The sequence below is a fragment of the Paramisgurnus dabryanus genome, chromosome 2 (assembly GCF_030506205.2).
Source record: "Paramisgurnus dabryanus chromosome 2, PD_genome_1.1, whole genome shotgun sequence".
NCBI classification, from domain to species: domain Eukaryota; kingdom Metazoa; phylum Chordata; class Actinopteri; order Cypriniformes; family Cobitidae; genus Paramisgurnus; species Paramisgurnus dabryanus.
In genome coordinates this window covers 3,253,411-3,272,003 of record NC_133338.1, presented here as the reverse complement: position 1 = coordinate 3,272,003, position 18,593 = coordinate 3,253,411, and the positions used below count along the sequence as shown (strand labels likewise).

The following is an 18,593-nucleotide window of genomic DNA, read 5'->3' as shown; positions in this document are numbered from 1 at the left end:
CAGGTGCGCCTTTGTAAGTCAGTATGAATAAATTTTGACATTTATGAGGCAAGAGACAACATTACAGTTTACAGCTGCGAGAGTCCGCCATATGCTGCTCCTGTATTTATATATAATATGTAATTTAATGAATTCAGTGATGTGGAATGACGAGCCTGCGAACTTCATGCTCGTTGGCTTGTTCAGTTAATTTAGACTATTTAACCATCCAGGTAAGTTATGTATGCTATTGTACATCGTGTAAATAACTGATAATATTACTTTAACGTACAGATATCTATTCAGCCTGCTGTTCTGTGTGCTATTGTTTAGTTGAATAACTTGCCTTTCCAGATTAAATGTCTGTTCTTCGGCTTGGATTTTGTGAAATAATTTTCTAAATAAATGCGACGTATAGTCTACTGTGACTTATATATGTTATTTTGTCTTAATGACGCATTTTTTAAATGATGCAACTTAAACTCCGGCACGACTTTTAGTCTGGAAAATACGGTACATTGTTGTAATGTAAACATAGCTTAAGACGCTAAGATTCGTTAAGTTGATATTTATTGTTATGAATGTCACATTTCACTGCTAATCCACAGAGTTCAACCCTTCAATATACAGGTAATACTCCATGATCCATGAAAATTTACTGCATTTACTCAAAGGTCTACATGTTTACAACATACCCGTCACACAAAACCACATTCGAACCAATCACATTCTCCACTGTAAAAAAACCACTGGGTGCCCCCCAGCCTCCCCGAGAGGGGTTTTAGCACTTTGTCTACGAATGGACAAAGACCAGTGAGATCTTGTCTTTTGAAGCACTCTTAAAGCACAGCAGCCATGAACTGACTCTCGTTGGCTAATGGAGGCACAAAGAAAAGGGCCTCTCACTAACCGAGAGGCGCTGAATGAGCGAAGCGCCCAGAACGATTCGAGACTGACCATTGGCTGACTGAATGTGAAGATGAGGGCCTCAGACAAAGGACGTGGGTTCACGCGCCAATGAAGACGATCCTCTGAAGGCCAAACATACATGTAGTCAAACAGATACACACACAGGCCCCCTGAACCTCAGCCAAGCGGAACCTCATTCATAGAATAGAGGGGGGCGACTCTTTGACTCCGGGCTCATGGGGCGGTTTTGGTGTGCCAGGGTCGACAGACTTATGGTGACCTCAGTGCTGGTCCATGTGACTGACAGTCAAGTTAAAAAAAAACTCTTAATGTTATTGAGGCTGATCTTGATCTTGAAGTTGGTCATGGAAAACTCTCATGTCTTGAATAAGTTTTGTAAAATTTTAAGTATTGTTGGTTACTGTCGCCATCTGATGAAAAGCCTGCCTATAATTTTATAATTTTACGTAAGTCCATTATTATTATTACTATTATTTATTTTAAATAAATAAATACATAAATACATAAATAAATAAAACACACACACACACATATATATATATTTAATATAAAATATTTTATTTATAAAAATCATAAATCTTTACTATAAGCTTCCTTTGTATCTAAACAAATGCAGTTATTGCCGCCTTGTTTATTATATAAACATTTGGTATATAAAATAAACTTGATTTCACTATTCTGATGCAAAAACTTAAAGGGCACCTACTATGCCAATTTTACAAAATGTAATATAAGTCTCAGGTGTGTCTAGAGTGTGTCTGTGAGGTTTCAGCTCAAAATACCCCAAAGATCATTTATTATGTCCAAAATGACCCTATTTTGGGTAGTAGCAAAAACGCACTGTTTTCGTGTGTGTACCTTTAAATGCAAATGAGATACAGCTAAGGTTCAGGTAAGCTTCACTACCTTACCAACAGACATTGAGCGCTTTCATTTAAAATAGATCTGATTCCTGTGAATACAGTCTGAGTCAATAGTATCTCACTTTGGAGATATGGCAGACAGCGTACAACTCACTGAGGGTTGAAACTAGTGTTGTAGTCAAGACCACCTAAACCGAGACCAAGTCATGACCAAGACCAAGACAGGCCGAGACAAGACCAAGACTTTAAAGGGATTGAGACCGAGTCAAGACCAATACCAAGACAGGCCGAGACCAAGTCAAGACCAAGACCATTGCAAATCTCTGCATTAAAACACTTATGATAAAATGTGGAATATGCATATTGGCACTTCTTGTGTGTGTGTGTGTGTGTGTGTGTGTGTGTGTGTGTGTGTGTGTGTGTGTGTGTGTGTGTGTGTGTGTGTGTGTGTGTGTGTGTGTGTGTGTGTGTGTGTGTGTGTGTGTGTTCCATCAGAGAAGTTTATAAAATAATCAAAGGCATTGCAGATATGGTGAAATTTATCTTTGTCTATAAGCAAATAAAAGTGAACAAACACTAAAGAGCTGAAATCAACTTAACCATTTAATCTGAACTGTCTTTCCATGACTTGCCATTCACTTAATACAATGCAGGTGTTTTTATTAATAAAATTAGAAAAACTGTCATTGGGAGAATCTTAAACAATGCCAACATCATATGCCAAACTTGAATAAACTGCATAAAATTAATGATAAAAAATAAATTTGTGATGTGCACTGCAAAAAATGATTTTCAAGAAAACATGTTCTTAGTATTTATCTTGTTTTCAGTAAAAATATCTAAAAATTCTTAAATTAAGATGCTTTTTCTTGATGAGAAAAACTACCCAAGAAAATAAGTCTAGTTTAGAGTTAAAGTTAGAGCAAAAATATCAAATGTAAGTGATTGTGTGAATAAAACAAGCAAAAAAATCTGCCAATGGGCAAAAATATCAAATTGTGCATAAAACAAGAAAAAAAATCTTGAACCTTTTTCTTAAACACTAAATTCAAGAAAAAATCAAGAAAAATTAGCTTACCCCTTTGGCAGATTTTTTTGCTTGTTTTATGCACAATTTGATATTTTTGCTCTAAAAACTAGACTTATTTTCTTGGGTCGTTTTGTTCATCAAGAAAAAGCATCTTAAATTAAGATTTTTTTTGATATTTTACTGAAAACAAGACAAAAATACTAAGAATTTTTTTTCTTGAAAATTTTTTTTTGCAGTGTGCCATCAGTTGTGGTCTTGACCGGTCTTGAAATAAAATTCCGAGTCCTCTTTGTCTGAGACCGAGACGAGACAGAGTAAAAATGCGGTCGATTCCGAGACGAGACCAAGACCTTTAAAAAGTGGTCTTGAGACCGGTCTTGGGACCGAGACCGGTCTCGAGAACTACAACACTAGTTGAAACTATGGTAATGCAGGACTGACAAAATGACAAGTGTAATGAAACTACTTTGGTTTAATAGGGATTAAAGGAGTGTGTGTTCTTTTTCATTGTAGGGTGGTTGTGTTCACACACTGCCAACACACGTGTCCAAACACCTTGTATAAGTGGATTTTGCATAATATAGGCCCTTTAGGTGATCATTGCTGGTGCAAAACTTGCAGTATTGATGCTGTCATGGCTGTTTTTTTGTGGTTGCTAGGGGTGTTCTGCATAGACAATTTATGTAGAAATTTAAAGAAACCACTTCATTTATCTTAAATATCATAAGTGAAAGAATTTTCTATCATAAAAATGAAATTTAAGAAAGAACTTCCACAATCACTCTTAAGCAGAAAACAGAAGAAAAGAATTAATGCCAGTAAACAAACAATCTGATTGGTCATACCTGTATGAGGTGGGAGGGCACAGTCACCATAGCGACTGAGAGTGAAGTGCGTAACAGGGCTCGTAGTGCATAAAGGAAGGTGGTGAGGGCGTGGCAATGTGCGGGATTATCCGTGCAGCACAGATCATCATCCCATAACGATGATCCAAGAGAGTGAAGACCCAGACGGAGGACATTTCGAACTTTAGACTAAAGAAGTGGAAAAAGAGAGAATATCATGAAACATTTCAATTTCAAACAAGTTGTTCTGGACAAAAATTATTCACATTATAACATTATCAAAAGTTATATCTGTTAACAATAGTTAAACAGGACATTTCAAGACTTTTTTCAGATATACAAATAAATCTTTGGTGTCCTCAGAGTACACATGTGAAGTTTTCGCTCAAAATAACATATTGATTATTTTATTTTAACATGTTAAAATTACCACATTGTAGGTGTGAGCAAAAATTTGCCATTTTTGGGTGTGTCCTTTAAAATGCAAATGAACTAATGAAATGCAAACACTGATCACCATAATGGTGGTTTGTTAAAATTGAAAATCAATTGTTTCTTTCTCTCTAATCTCTCTCTCTCATGTGTCCTTTAAAATGCAAATAAACTGATGAAAACAAACACTGATCACCATAATGGTGGTTTGTTTAAATTTAAAGTCAATTGTTTCTTTCTCTCTAATCTCTCTCTCTCTGTCTCTCTGCATTAAATGGCAGTGCTGTGGTTGGATAGTGCAACAATAATAAGAATAGTAATAATAATAATAAGATCCCCTTCTGACATCACAAGGGGAGCCAGATTTCAATGACCTATTTTTTCACATGCTTTCTAGTTTTTTCACGTTTTCTAGGTTGATGGAAGCATCGGGGACCCAATTATAGCACTTAGACATGGAAAAAGTCAGATTTTCATGATATGTCCACTTTAACACGCAATGAACTAATATCAACAACTGTATATGCATTAATTTACATTAACAGAGTGCTGAAAGACTATATTGTTCAATGTTATTTCATGTTAGCTAATCCATTTACTAATGCTAAGAAAAAAACCTTCATGTAAAGTGTGACCTATAACACTGTTAATGAGCTTAAAAACGATTAATAACTCAGTTGGTAGAGCTTTGTAAAGGTCATTGTCATATCAACATATATTTTTATGTTACTTTACAAATTAAGTTAAACAGTTTTAACTTGTTTTTATCAGTTTTGTCATGTCAAGTTGTTTTAACTTCATGCTGCATTTTTTTACAGTGTAGGGAACACACAAAAAATGTACAAAATGTAAAAAATTCATCAACATAATTTATTAGGAATTTATGGAATTATAAAAAGTGAGCAACTCGTGGCTAAATTATGGTTTCATTTTCAAAAAAGAACAAAGCAAAATAAATTCACATCACACATTATGCACAAATAAGACCAGGAGAGTCAATTTTAATACCAAGAAATCAGCCAATTAGAGGCTCTCGACAGGAAATGAGAGAGAGACATAGAGAAAAAGAGAGATGAAAAGCAAACAGAACAGTACACAAATAGTATGTCAAACATAAGTGTGCAATGACTTGTGTAAGTAAGTCAGAAGTGGAATCCTGTTGGTAGTGAAAAGTCTTTTGTCTGCAGGAGTAAGGGGTCATGTACCTCGAATCAATGAAACAAACAATCCAGCCAAAAGCACTCAACACACGGTCAGGCCACAGTCGAAAGTGATTGGACAACATCTTCCAATCAGGACAGTTGCCTGACACGACCACAATGTGCCTGTCAACCTGAGAGCCAAGATGTCTGCTTCCAACAAGTGCCAGCAAATTCTTGGCACATTTACCACCAACAGAGGCCAAACTGAGGGGCCATGGGTACAAGTTGTGTCCTCTTAACACAAAGACTGGGACAGAGTGACGGAGACAAGGGATTTATTCACAAACACATTTATTCTTCATCTGGTTTCTACAGTAGAGAGAGGAGACATATCTCAGAGACAAATATCTATACAACTGACCTCAAGGAGGTTCTGCTGGTGGCACAACCAGGATTGGGAAATCATGGAGTCAAATAAACAGATTACAAAAAAATGCTAAATGTAATTCGATACAGTTAAGAAGTGTAGTTCCTGTTTTACGCATATGTGAGGTTCCACGTACAGTGGGAGTGACGCAAATTTCGTCATCAGAATAGCATGCGCACGATGTACATGCACCACCACATTTTTTTAACCGCACGTTCTTTGTACACGTAGGATGCGCATGTGCGTACAGGAGAATATTGAGAATATGTAGCGTAGGAGATGCATTGCAATTGTGGCCAAGCGCATGCAAGTCAAATAAACAATGTTTTTCAAGGATTAGGCTGCGCGTAAGTTCGTAAACATAAAAAACAAACAATACTTCAGGCTTTAGTTAAAAAAATGTAGATAAAAATAATAATCATAATCAGATTACACTTTGTGAAAAATTAGAATACTTACAGCATTACAATATTTTAACTCTTTCCCTGCCATTGACAAGTTATCTCGTCAATTAAGAGAAAACACTTCCCTGCCGATGACGAGTTTTATGGCAATCCATATTTTTGCTATTTTCCAATAGGTGGCGCTCTTACGCAACTTATAAAACACTGAAGCATCCACTGATCCAAAAACAGTAAAAACTGTATGTTTTGATCATCGCTCTGAATCTGATCACTGACAAAAGAAATAAAAAATGCAACTATCAAAATTTTGTATTTTTGAAGAAACGTTGTCAAAAGAGAACAAATAAAGATTTTTTAAAGCAGAGGGTCTGTATGTTTATATATTTAAAGAACATTTTCTGGAAGGCATTAAACTTTGGTGAAAATCATAAAAAATGCTGGTGCTGGCTGGGAACTTTTTAAAAATGCTGACGGGGAAAGAGTTAGTTTAAATTCAAATCAATATGATTGGCTAAGGTGCCTCTTGCAATCTAAGTTATGGTTTCTCCAAGCTGTGCTGCTTTGTATCTCTCAACAGCAGACATCTCTGACCATAACTATATTGTGTTTAGTCAAAAGACTTTGAAAAAACATAGTATAGTTGGTGATGTAAACCTCAATGAAATCCTGGGCTACCCTGCTAAACCAATTTAACAAATCCACTACTAATTTTACTTGCACTTACATAGCAGTTGAACAACTAGTGATTCTTTAAACATTACAAATTAGTCCCTACATCGTGTTGCACAATTGAGTCACCAGTGTGACAAACGTTTTGATGTTCTCATTCAGAGCATTCTTGCTTTGGTGCCCATGTGCTCTCAACCTCATCACATTCGGTGACCCTTTGCCAACGCAACGGCGCTGTTTGATGATGTCAGCTATGTTTCATCTGTCAGCTTTGTGACAGGAGATCGAGGCATTTCAGCCCAGGGATGCAAATCAGAGACACATTGTAAAGAATGAATAATACAGTACAAATATCTAGAAGACAAAGCAATAAAAAACTAGACTGGAAAGATTCAAAAAACACATTCAAACAGAAAAAGAAATATTAACAATAAAAATATCGGAAATCTATAAACCAGGAGATTTGGGTACCAAGAAATGTATTCCTCATGATTAAATTGTTCTTGTTTAATAACGCATACAAAAATTATTCCAATTAGGTTATAGGTCAAAGGTCATACAAGTCACACGACAATGATAACATGCCGGTATGTCCGAAATGTATTCATAATGCATCCACAAATACTATATAGACAGCCTGACCTCATGAGAATTCGTACGTATTTTATGAGTTTGCTACGAAGTAAAACATACAAAAACATATGGTTATTATTTAAAAGGAAAAAAAACAACCCTTAACCCCGAAGTCACAGTGACAAAAGCAAATGATACAAAAATGTACAAATATGGTCGTACAAATTAATACAGATTATCCACCTCGTAAAATAGGTACAAATTCCTATGAGATAGCGTTGATATAGAAAATACTATTTTAACAATAAAGCAGTAGGTACTTCATGTATTTTAGTACATAAACTTCAGAGTACGCAATTTTAGATGCAGCGAGTTTATCCCTATTTGGACGGGATTAGTTTTACAGGGAGAACTCTGAGAAAATCGTCCTTCTGTGTTTTTTTAATCCCTTCTGAATTGCCTATGTCTGTATTTTTCTCTCATGACCTCCGTAAAATTACAGAGCAACTTACCTACTGTTTATCGCCAAACTCGTCCGAATGCAAATGTCTGTGGTTGGCAACTATATCTTTTAAAAAACACGGTTCTTTTCGTGTTTTGGCCAAGGTAATCTGCCGTAAAATCTAATTAACGTGCGTATATTGTACTTCCTGAGTGCCATTTAATCAGACATGGATGTTTTTTCATTCGGAAAAATAAATTTTTTAAATCAAGAGTAGGGCTGGGTATCGATTCAGATGTTCCAGATCGATTCAATTTCGATTCACAAGCTATCAAATCGATCCGATTTCGATTCTCGATTCAATTTTCGATTCTGGTTCTCGGGTCGGTTTTTATACTCGATTCTCGATTCAACTCAATGAATATAGATTTAATACAAATACTATATTAATAAAAAATAACAGTGAACAGAAGTTTACAAGTGGGTTATTAATATAAAGAAATTAAAAGACACAACACTATCGTCGTCGTCTTGCTTGCGAAATCTAAAATGCTTCCATACATCTGACTTTTTATGTGAAGGTGGCGTCAACGTCGATGAAGCACCTTAAACCGCCATTTTAAGCACTGAATGAATAAATAACAGGCTCGCCTCTCGCTCCTTGGTAACATCGCACAAGACAAAAAAGAGGGTGACATCTAGTGAAGACGACTAGTAATCTGATTAACGTTAATATTACGTTCAATGTTTGCAGAAAAAATATGGGGGAAACAAAATCGATTCTGCTCTTTGAGAATCGATTCTGAATCGACCACGTTTAAAAAAAAAAACGATTAATTGAAAAAGAGATTTTTTTGCCCAGCCCTAATCAAGAGGAGACAAATCTTGTACACTGCCAAGACTGACCACTGTAATATCAGTATCAGGTAAGAAACTCAACCTTATTTTTGTCCACTCCATAATTGTAATTAATAAAAATAATAATTTGGTATTAACCATGATTTCTTCATTTTTATGAGTTTATAATAAGCAGGCAGTTATATAAAACACGTAAGCTACTTTAGTAGGATTTTTTTATTTGATTAATTGGTACATAAAATCACAGACATCCTGAGGGACACATCAGGTCCCGTCCGAACAGTGCTTATGTGTTAGGCAGTTTTTAGGTGTTTTCTGGACTGGTTGCTTGGTGGTTACGGATTGGCCAAAAGAGCCCCATATCTTCATATTATATTGAGCTCTCGATATGATCTCTGCCCTTAAAAAACAGATGAAAGCAAGCAACGGTGATAAGAAAATCTGCAAACATTAAGTACTTTAAAAAAATTAATTTACAATTTTCTTGCATAGTATATAAGACTGAAAATATGTATTTAACATGAATGTAATAAGCGTTAAGAGTTAAAATCTCGCTCAAAGAAATCTTCTAAGTGTGTCTCCATATAATGTAACAATAAAGACATGGTTATACTTCATATTTAGCTTATTTTTTATTTATCCTTATTTATCCTAAATTTGACCTTAATTTTTACTCGGATCCAGTTTGATGGAAAAAACTCTTCAACTGATTTAATAACATAGTTTTAAAATGTATTTATATAATTTAAGCCAATAAAAGCTTAGTTTTGAAACTTTTAAAGACTTTATACTTAAAACAAAAATCACTTTGATACAAAAATCTTCATTTAATATAACTAATGCATTAACTTCATTAAATTAACTGATATCATCTGTGATCTTGACACAGGGTTGGTCAGAAGACTCGAGTTCACCACGTGACTGAAGCCACATTAGTGGCACATAAAGTTGAAAACTGATTAAAAATAGCGAGTGTAACCTCCAGCGGCCCGGTCCCACGAGCGCTTGGGCAGATGTAGTGCTGATGTTAAGACAGACTCTATCATGGGGCCGTTTCCGAGAGGAGTCCCGGAGGGGCCGAACTCCCATGATTCTCAGCAGGAGCTAATGAATATGAACAGACAGAGGGCATATTGCCCAGCGTCTGTCTTGGCCTGTTTACCACAAAACTAATAGGACTCAGCTTTAAAGAAGAGGAACCCAGGGGAACCCATTTCCCTTCAGAGAGCTATCTGAGCACAACATGGAGAAAGTGACAGGAGGATGAGATGAGAAACCACAGAAAAAGAGGAATAAAGGTGGAAATAGAAAACATGTAGCTTTTTATGAACCGCTTGCATTTTCCTAATGATTACAAGTAAGCAGCAGTACAGAGAAACCACAGAGAACAGCATTGTAAAAACACAGCCTGTGGCACAACACCACCATTGTTTCAGAGGTGTGAAGGCCTTAGACCCTGTTAATTGTGCGTTTCGTTGTAGCCTCTTTAATTGCTTCAGGGTCACCGCCGGTTAAAATTTCTCAGCCCGACAGCTGACGGGTGGCTTCCTCTGAAGCAGAGAAAAGAACAAATAGCTAAATGAAACAAGTCCACCGACCTGCGGTGCGGATCCATCAAAGCCTTCCTTCCGGATGACCGCCTGGATGGACTGGAGGAGAGCGTGATAGGGTGACGATAACTGGCTGAGAACCAAAGAGAACAACACAACGTACAAATTATACACAAGCAGTGGGTTTGATAAAGGTAGATAAAGGAAAGAGACATAGAGCATTCTTTAATAGTATAAAGGGATCTGAAGGTATCATTTTTAATATTGTTCCAGGTGAGGCACTAAAACAAACCCTAAAGTCTAGCACATAATTTGTCCCTACAAACAAAAATTATTCATGTACTGTGTTTGTTGAGAAGCATTTGGGTTTACAATTTTTGCATGATGATTTATAAAACAGATATACAAAATCTCACACTTGTAATGACGGAGGTAAGGGTCATACCTAGGGATTAAGGGGGCGTGTACACAAAAGTGTTTATGCCTGTGGCTGGCGTATTTCAAGTGCCACACCTTTCAAAAACTTCAGCAGCTGTTGGGTTTGTCAGTGCTGAGCGCCGGCGCTTGGCGTTTTTCCACGGCCAGCGCTGAGAAATGTTAAACTTTGGGCAAAACGCTCAGCTCGTCAATCTAACTTTGTACTTTGTCATCCAATCGCATTGGAGAAGGGGCGGGACAAAAGCGAACATCATACGCATCATACAATGAGGAATAAACAGAAGTATCATAGCAACCAAAGCGCTCAGATGAAGAAACGCTGACAAGCGCCCACATATGGCGTACACATTTCAGCTGCTTTTAAACGTACAATATGCTAAGTTTACACGACTACAATAATTTAGCATTTTTGAAAAATGTCACATACACATGACAAGATTCACATTTGCGCATATCTGTAAAGACAATTAAATACACTGTATTACTCATGCTCAAGACATTAGATGGTAAAGAAACACTACACGTCTGTGCACATACACATTCTCCGCATCAAAACGCATCAAGCTGTTTTGTTTAGATGGACGATGAGGTAGGTTTATTACTACAAGTGACCCTGGACTATAAAGTACCAAAATTTTGTAGTTAACACTAGGGCTGGGACGATTAATCGTACAAATGCACATTTTCTTTATGAATGAATTTTAATGAATTATGGAGAAATGCAGCCACATCCAAAATCCAGAGGGCGCTCTCGTGCAGAAACTTAATTTTTGCCACAGAAGAAGTATCATTACAAACGCTATTCCAGGAAATGTCTATAAGCATATTTATATCTCTATACTTCAAATTGTTTCAGGTATTTTAAAAGTTGTGTTTGACGAGTATTGTTTTTATTAAGTGTACATTATAAACGACTCAAACTCATAGTGATTTTAGATTGATAAGGACTTCCTACTGATCAAATAGCCATAGTACACGCACAAGCTGTGCATGAAACACAGAATCGGAGCCTTGATTCAAAAATTGATTTCAGACAGATGTTTATAATGGAAAAAGGCGATGTATTGTCACAGCCCTAGTAAACACGGTGACAACAAGGCATCATTATCAAAATTTTGCATGTTTTTGTTTTCAGGACAAAAAAAATTTTCAGGACCCCAAAATTTGTAGTCTAGATCTAGTAGAGAACATTTATAGTAATTGTTCTTAAGTTACCCCTATTGGGGTGAGATTTTACATTTTTGATCAATTAAGGAATTGTACAATTAACCGAAAGTTAAACAGAGAGTTTTAAAGGTTAAAGCCTTAAAGTTGCAGAAGTGGAAAAACAGATCAGTTTAGTCATTTATTTGTTTTATTATTTTAATGTAACAGTTCGAAGATTCAAGGATTAAAGATTATAATGATCAACACAGGTCAAATGCTGATGATATCCATGTACTCTTCAATTAACGGCACATGCCAGTAACACGAAGTGAGAATCGCTTCGATATCACAAAAGCCTGTTGACTCAGGCAGTAACCCTGGCAATATGTAGACGCGGGGAAATACGGCACTAATTAAATCAAATGAAATGAAATGGATTAAAAGACTCGTGCACCTCCGTCAGCTCCGGAGAGCCCCTGAGGTGTGCGGTGAGTTTAAGCGTGTATTAACGGGACAGTGACTCTCATGGCGGTGACACAGCGCTTCTATGTTTAATCATGGGTGAGATGTGACTTCCTAACTAGAGAGGTACAAACCCTTGACCTGCAACCATACTCTCTTTTTCTCTCTTATAAGAATCTTCGATATTTAGGATGTAATACTATGACAACTGTGTGTGACTATTAGTGGCTATTACTTTAATAATGCAACAGTTTGTGTGCGGCATTTTCACTCATTTTGACCATACTGTGTACCTCTGCATGTAGCTTAGATAGACATCAATTATACAGAGATCCAAATTTAAAAACTTCACCACACAACTTACCTCCGGCTCGCCTAATGTACAATGTTATTGTTCAGAGTTTGATCTGTTATAGCTGAGGAGACTTTGTGGACTTCTCAGTTGTGTTTCATTTAAGTATCAACTTAAAACAGAAACAAATGAGACAATTGTTGAAATACAAGTTGATTTTTGAAGGTTGAATGGATAAAGTAATCTGGATTTGGGCAAGTCTAATGAGAAATGTTTGAGATCGTCAGTAATACTGACTTGCAGGTTTGGCAATTGTGAGTCAGGTTGAAAGATTGTTTTAAGATTGTTCATTTGAAACTCTAAGGAGATACCTGTAAGATTTCTGGGTCTATTTCTTTCATCTAATATTCTGGAAACTTAAGAAATTGCTTCAATTTGCTCTCTCTGTAATCCAGTGTTTGAATTAAGGGGGGGCTGAGGAGGTCCCGGACCTCCTATAAGGCTATGTTTACATTAATGCGTTTATCATTTAAAACGCGTTACTTTTGCTACGTTTACGCCTTTCATCTACACTACATCACCGTTTTTGACCCTCATAAACGGATTCGTTCGCAAACGCTGCAGACCCTGTTTTAGTTTGAGAACTCAGACGTTGCGCTGAGTGTAAATGAACGAAGACGGAGTCTTATGTAAACGAACAGCTGATGTTAACGTGACAGCGCATCACTTTCAAAGTAAAAATTATTTTATTCAGGTAAATGGAGGTTTGCAACGGAGGTTTTGCCAAAAATAGTAAACATCTACCAACCAGCTATTATAAACGCTATATCAGATTGTTTTAACATGTATCCTTATAGATAATGTCTGTTTTATATTTATGTTTGAGTATTGTTGTAATTTTGTTTATGTTTTGTTTATTACGAAAGATAGACTGTAATTTTTAACGCGATATAGGGCGTTGTAAAAGCCAATATGAAGGGAGAATTGTAATGGGTCAGACATTATTTTTGAGTTTAATTTAAGTTTTGTTTTCTACTTTAAAATGAATTTCGTTTCATATAATTTGTCTCTTAATTTTAATCGATGTTTTGTTGATAAGTTTTGTGAATATAAATTAATAAAAACAATAAACTCAACGTCATTAATATTTAATGCTCGTTTAGCCGCTTGCGCTTTTAGCTATTTCTGTGTTGCTAGCGGAGGACGTGCACGGACCTCGCACACATTTAAAAATTAATGCACTAAGCATTTCTGGTAGGCTAAAGCTATACTTCACCTCTTACTATGTTTGATTGAAGTTTGCATTTGCTGAAATTTATTTTTGCTTCAAGTTTGTTTAGTACTGTTCACTTGAATGCTTTCTTTTTAAAGACCTTTCTGTTTAGTTATAAAATCAAAAATTAACCTATTAATCATATTAATATGTTGTAGGGGGGAGCTAGAACAGTATAAGACTTTCCCAAACACATTTTTATAGGTTCAAAAATAGTATCTGTTGTAGTTGCCAGCAAAGGACCCAGGTATGATTTTTTATCAATATCGCACACCCCTAGGCTGCATAAATGCGCAAAGGTAAGCTATTATTAGAGTAATAAGTTATTTTACACTTTTATGCGCATGCCCAGTTACGTGATTGGTCATGTTTCATGCGTTTATGGTGGTGTATAGTGTGGATGAAGATTCTTTTTAAAATGCCACAATAAACGAGGATCGTTTTCATTTTAAAATGCCATTTTAAAACGCAAAAGCTCTAATGTAAACATGGCCTAAGCATGGAGGGTCCCACGTAAAGCCCCAAAAATTAATTTGGGGGGGTCCACTGGTATTTATTAACATTTAAATACTATGTGATTTTAAAATGATTGTGCTTATCCAACTTATCCAAACGATTTATGTATGAAATGCATTTAAACTCTTAAGTGTGCCTTGCGCTGTTTTCTAGAGGAATTGACAGACTGTTAGATTTAAATTTAGGATTGGGTTAGGGGCTTTAAAAAAATATTTTTTACTAATTTAAGGGGTAAAAATGGTTAAGGTTTCAGTTGAAGTTAATTTTGATTAAAACGTTGATTCAGGACCAACAAAAATTGTTGATCCAGGATCACATCACAAGAGAACTTTTTGAAATTATGGCAACCCTATAATGACGAAGGGGGCTTAGCTAGGGGACCCCCATAATCTTTGACAATTTAAACACTGTTAATCACATTGATGTCTAGGAAAAATCAATGAATTATTAAAGAGATCTCATGTTATCTTTCCGACTTATGGGTCATGGGTGGTCACAACTATTCACATCCCAGCGTTCATTCATTATGAAATTCCCATATGTGCATGCACTATTTCATAGTTTTTAAGAATGTACTACTACTCTAAAATGTATCATGTATATAGGCACTGTGCTGGTCATTAACCCCTCTTTAGATATTTAATTTGAGCCGGCGGCTATTGATAAACCCATATGTGTGTATTACGTTTAGGTTTGCATCTTTGTACATGGCAGAGAAATTTGTATTTTCATTACTTACTTTTGATTAAAACCTGGAGAGGTGAGATAAAGCCTGTCAGAAATCAAGAGGACACGCCCACAGCACAGCAGCCCAGCGGAGCGTAATCGTTTAAGGTGTCGTCCACAGAGGGTAATGGCCGACAGGTGAGCTAATTAAGATCACAGCGATGAGGGTGCGAGGGGGACGGGAGGAGCGCGAGTCCGTCTTAAACAACACGCTCCGCTTTCACCTGGAGAGCAATTTGTGCCAATTACGGCACGTAGTGAAACGAAGCGATTTAACAGGCTGGAAACGGCAAGGGGCTTTTCGTTCTTTGAAGTGTGAAACGGAGAAAGACAATGAGGTTTTCTTTGCATCTCAAGACATTTGGTCTGTAATTTAACCTTGCTGATTAATTGATTTCTCGAGCAGTTTTTTGTCCGGATGTGAGCTTCACAGCGAGTCTGAAATGCAGTGTAGTGTAGGACTAAACTATCTAAAAGCCAGGCTGACAGAGCTAATGACTAAAAGCTTTACGACACCATTATAAAATGCCATAAAATGATGATAAACCAACAAGCAAGGAAACAGAAAGGGACAAGCCATGCCAAAATTCCTAAAGCGACATCTACGATCACCCTTCATGCACAAGCTGTTCCACGGATGCTCTCGGCACACAGGAGCACGCTTACAACACGAGTAAACACGCCTCAATAACACGGCCCCTTCACTACGGTGCTGTTGTGCAGATAAACAGTTTGAAGACCTCTCTGTTTGCAGACATAAAAAGCAGAGAGTGGCTCCGTGATGCACGAGCTCCAGATTGATTTGTTTGCACTGCGACTGTGCCGTAGACTTAAATGTAACCAAACTCTCAGGCATCCTCGCAACCATGAAACAACAGCATCGCAAACACCATTCAGAAAACAGCGCTTTTTACGAAACCTTTATTATGGCTCTACACCTGCCATAAAATGAGTTTGCAGAAATATTCCTCGGAAACATGAGATCATCCCTGGGGAAAATTATTCTACTTAGAGATGTGGGACGATATTAAACAGACTGATAGGATTGATACATTTGAATAATTTTAAAAGAAAAGGTTTATCATTGACTGTGCCTAACCGAGTGTCTCCATATCGCACAGAAACTGTTCAAGATCTTCAAAGACTGGTAACAAGGGTTAGGGTAAGATAGGGCTTAAACATAGGCCACCATATTGTCCACTACAAAATTTGAAGGCACTAAAACTCATAATTTATAAAATAATAAAATGTATAAGATAAATATCTAAACACTAAGAAATATTTAGATGTTTAGTTGATTTAGCTATTTTTTTTTATTGAGGCCCCCTTGAAAGTTTATTGAGGACCCTTATTGAGAAACACAGCACTAGACCTTTAGCATGTGAAATTTCTAGAGACCCCTCTGCATATGGGCATCAACCAGATATCACGTGCCATTTCATTGGGTTTTTTTATCGACACATCGTGAATTTTGACAGGCTTGCACTGCTATTGTTTTTGATATTTTAAAGCGGTAAATAAAATATCATCTATTCACAGTTCTAATTCATCTATTCATCTAATTCGCAGTTCAGGCTTGACCAGACTCGAGCTTTGGAACGCATCTGTGGTATTAATCCAAATAGTTACTTTAGGTATTGCTTTAAATAAAATTAAACATTTTAAGCTTAACTGTGTTTTGGAAGTTGTAGCACTGTGGGTATCTGGTTAAAGTGAAAATATACATTCAACGAGTTGTTACTCACCCTGATTCTGTGGTTGCTGGCGATTCTTGTAGTGGATAAAAACTGTGACACTTGACTGCTTGCCGAACCTCAGGCTCCATCGTCCTAGACACGTCATAGTAATGTCCAAATCTCAATGATGACGCTAATGCAGTCTAAAAGAGACAACATTGAATGCATCAATATGTTCATTAAAAAAAAAATCAATAAAGCAATTCAATATTATTAAACCATTTTTATAGGGGTTGTGACATTTGCAATCACGTTTACTTGATCTTATGATATATAACAGATCTTAATATAATTAATACATCCTGCAAGTTTCATAGGTTAAAATGGCCTCCTTTTTAATAACAAAATCATATGTTATCGTTTTCCGGAAAAAAAACGAATAAAAAATGGCTATATTAATGACGTGAACAGATTAATTTTCATAAAACCTGCTGAAAATGATATGCATATGCGATAAATGGCTTCTTTAGTGGTACAAACTTGTGCCTGTGAGATTGTTTGGCTGTCTGTGAGATGAATAAACAAACATGCTGCGTCCGAAATCGCCTACTTCAATACTATATAGTACGCGAAAAGCAGTAGGCGAGGTGAGTAGTATGTCCGAATACATACGCTGCGTACGAAAACTCAAGGCAGTGACTCGTTGCCTCGCTGCCTCATGAGGAAATGACTTCGGAGGCATGAAGGCAGCTCAGAGAAAGACTTTCGGACACACTTCAAAGGCAGCGTGTTTGAAATTCAAACAGAGAGCGCCTTTGTGATAACTAATCACATATTTGAAAACTACAATACTAATTTCTCGCTAGAAATGCAATTAAAAGGTGTAAAAAGTGAAAATTTACCTTTATTTACACTAAATTGGTGGTCCAGTCGCGTCCTTTGCCGCCATTTAATTTTTTCGAACTTGACCGGGCTCGACCAATCACATTCTTAATGTACGTCCACGCATAGGTATCTCAGGAGACAGGAAGTAAACCAAACATTGAATTCGGACATGCCTTAATGCCTTCCTGCCTTGGAAAGCTGCCTCAGAAGGCAGCAATTTAGAGTTTTCGGACGCAGCCATAGTATTCGAAAAACAGTATGCGAAAAGTACCCGGATGAACTACTACTTCCGGTTAGATTTTGCAGTGTACTTACGATGGACACTTCACTATCCCATGATGACCCAGCAGAGGAGTTATCCAACGAAGAAGACGACGCATCATCATATTAGGCTGTATTTGTGCTGGAATGACATGAAGTGATGACGACGTATGTCACGTGATGTAGCAACATGGCGGATGTAGTTCCTCCGAATCACATCCATACTACAAGGATTCATACTATACAGTACCTACTGTTTTAACGGTAAGTAAGTATGTACTTCATCTCATTCAGTACCTACTGTACAGTATGCGGTTTCGGATGCAGCCACAATGTTTAAAAAAGACCATTTGAAAAGCTGTTTGAAACTGCAGTTTTAGTGTCAGTATGTAGCCTGTCAATCATAGAAGTGGGCTGGACACAAAGCCAGGCCTTATGCTCTTAAAGGGAAAGACAACAAATAGGCATGGGCGGGTATGAGAGTTTGGTAACCTTAAAGGGGTCATAGCGTGAAAATCTGGCTTTTTTCATATTTAATTCCTATAATTGAGTTCCCAGTGCTTATATCAACCTAGAAAACATAAAAAAGACAAACCCAGTAACTTAGTTCTGGTAAACCATTCTCTGGAAGCATGTAAAAAATTTCGTCTTTCAGATTTTGCATGTTTTGTGACATAGGTAGCAAGTCTTCTTACCACTGCAAATGCACAAATGCACAGATTTGATCGTAAAGTGTGAGTACGCAAAAATCCACGGCAAAGTCCATATTTATAA

At 36.8% G+C, this 18,593-nt stretch overlaps 1 protein-coding gene across 1 annotated transcript in view; it reads right to left on the bottom strand.

The window, feature by feature from the left end:
• elp4 (elongator acetyltransferase complex subunit 4) overlaps positions 1–18,593 on the bottom strand; it is a 75,212-nt gene that overhangs the window by 45,710 nt on the left and 10,909 nt on the right. Inside the window, exons 5-7 of the mRNA XM_065294445.2 lie at positions 16,743–16,876; positions 10,193–10,277; positions 3,648–3,836 (exon numbers count right to left, since the gene is read on the bottom strand). Of these exons, the coding sequence (XP_065150517.1) occupies positions 3,648–3,836; positions 10,193–10,277; positions 16,743–16,876 (408 nt within the window). The remainder of the gene's footprint in view (positions 1–3,647; positions 3,837–10,192; positions 10,278–16,742; positions 16,877–18,593) is intronic.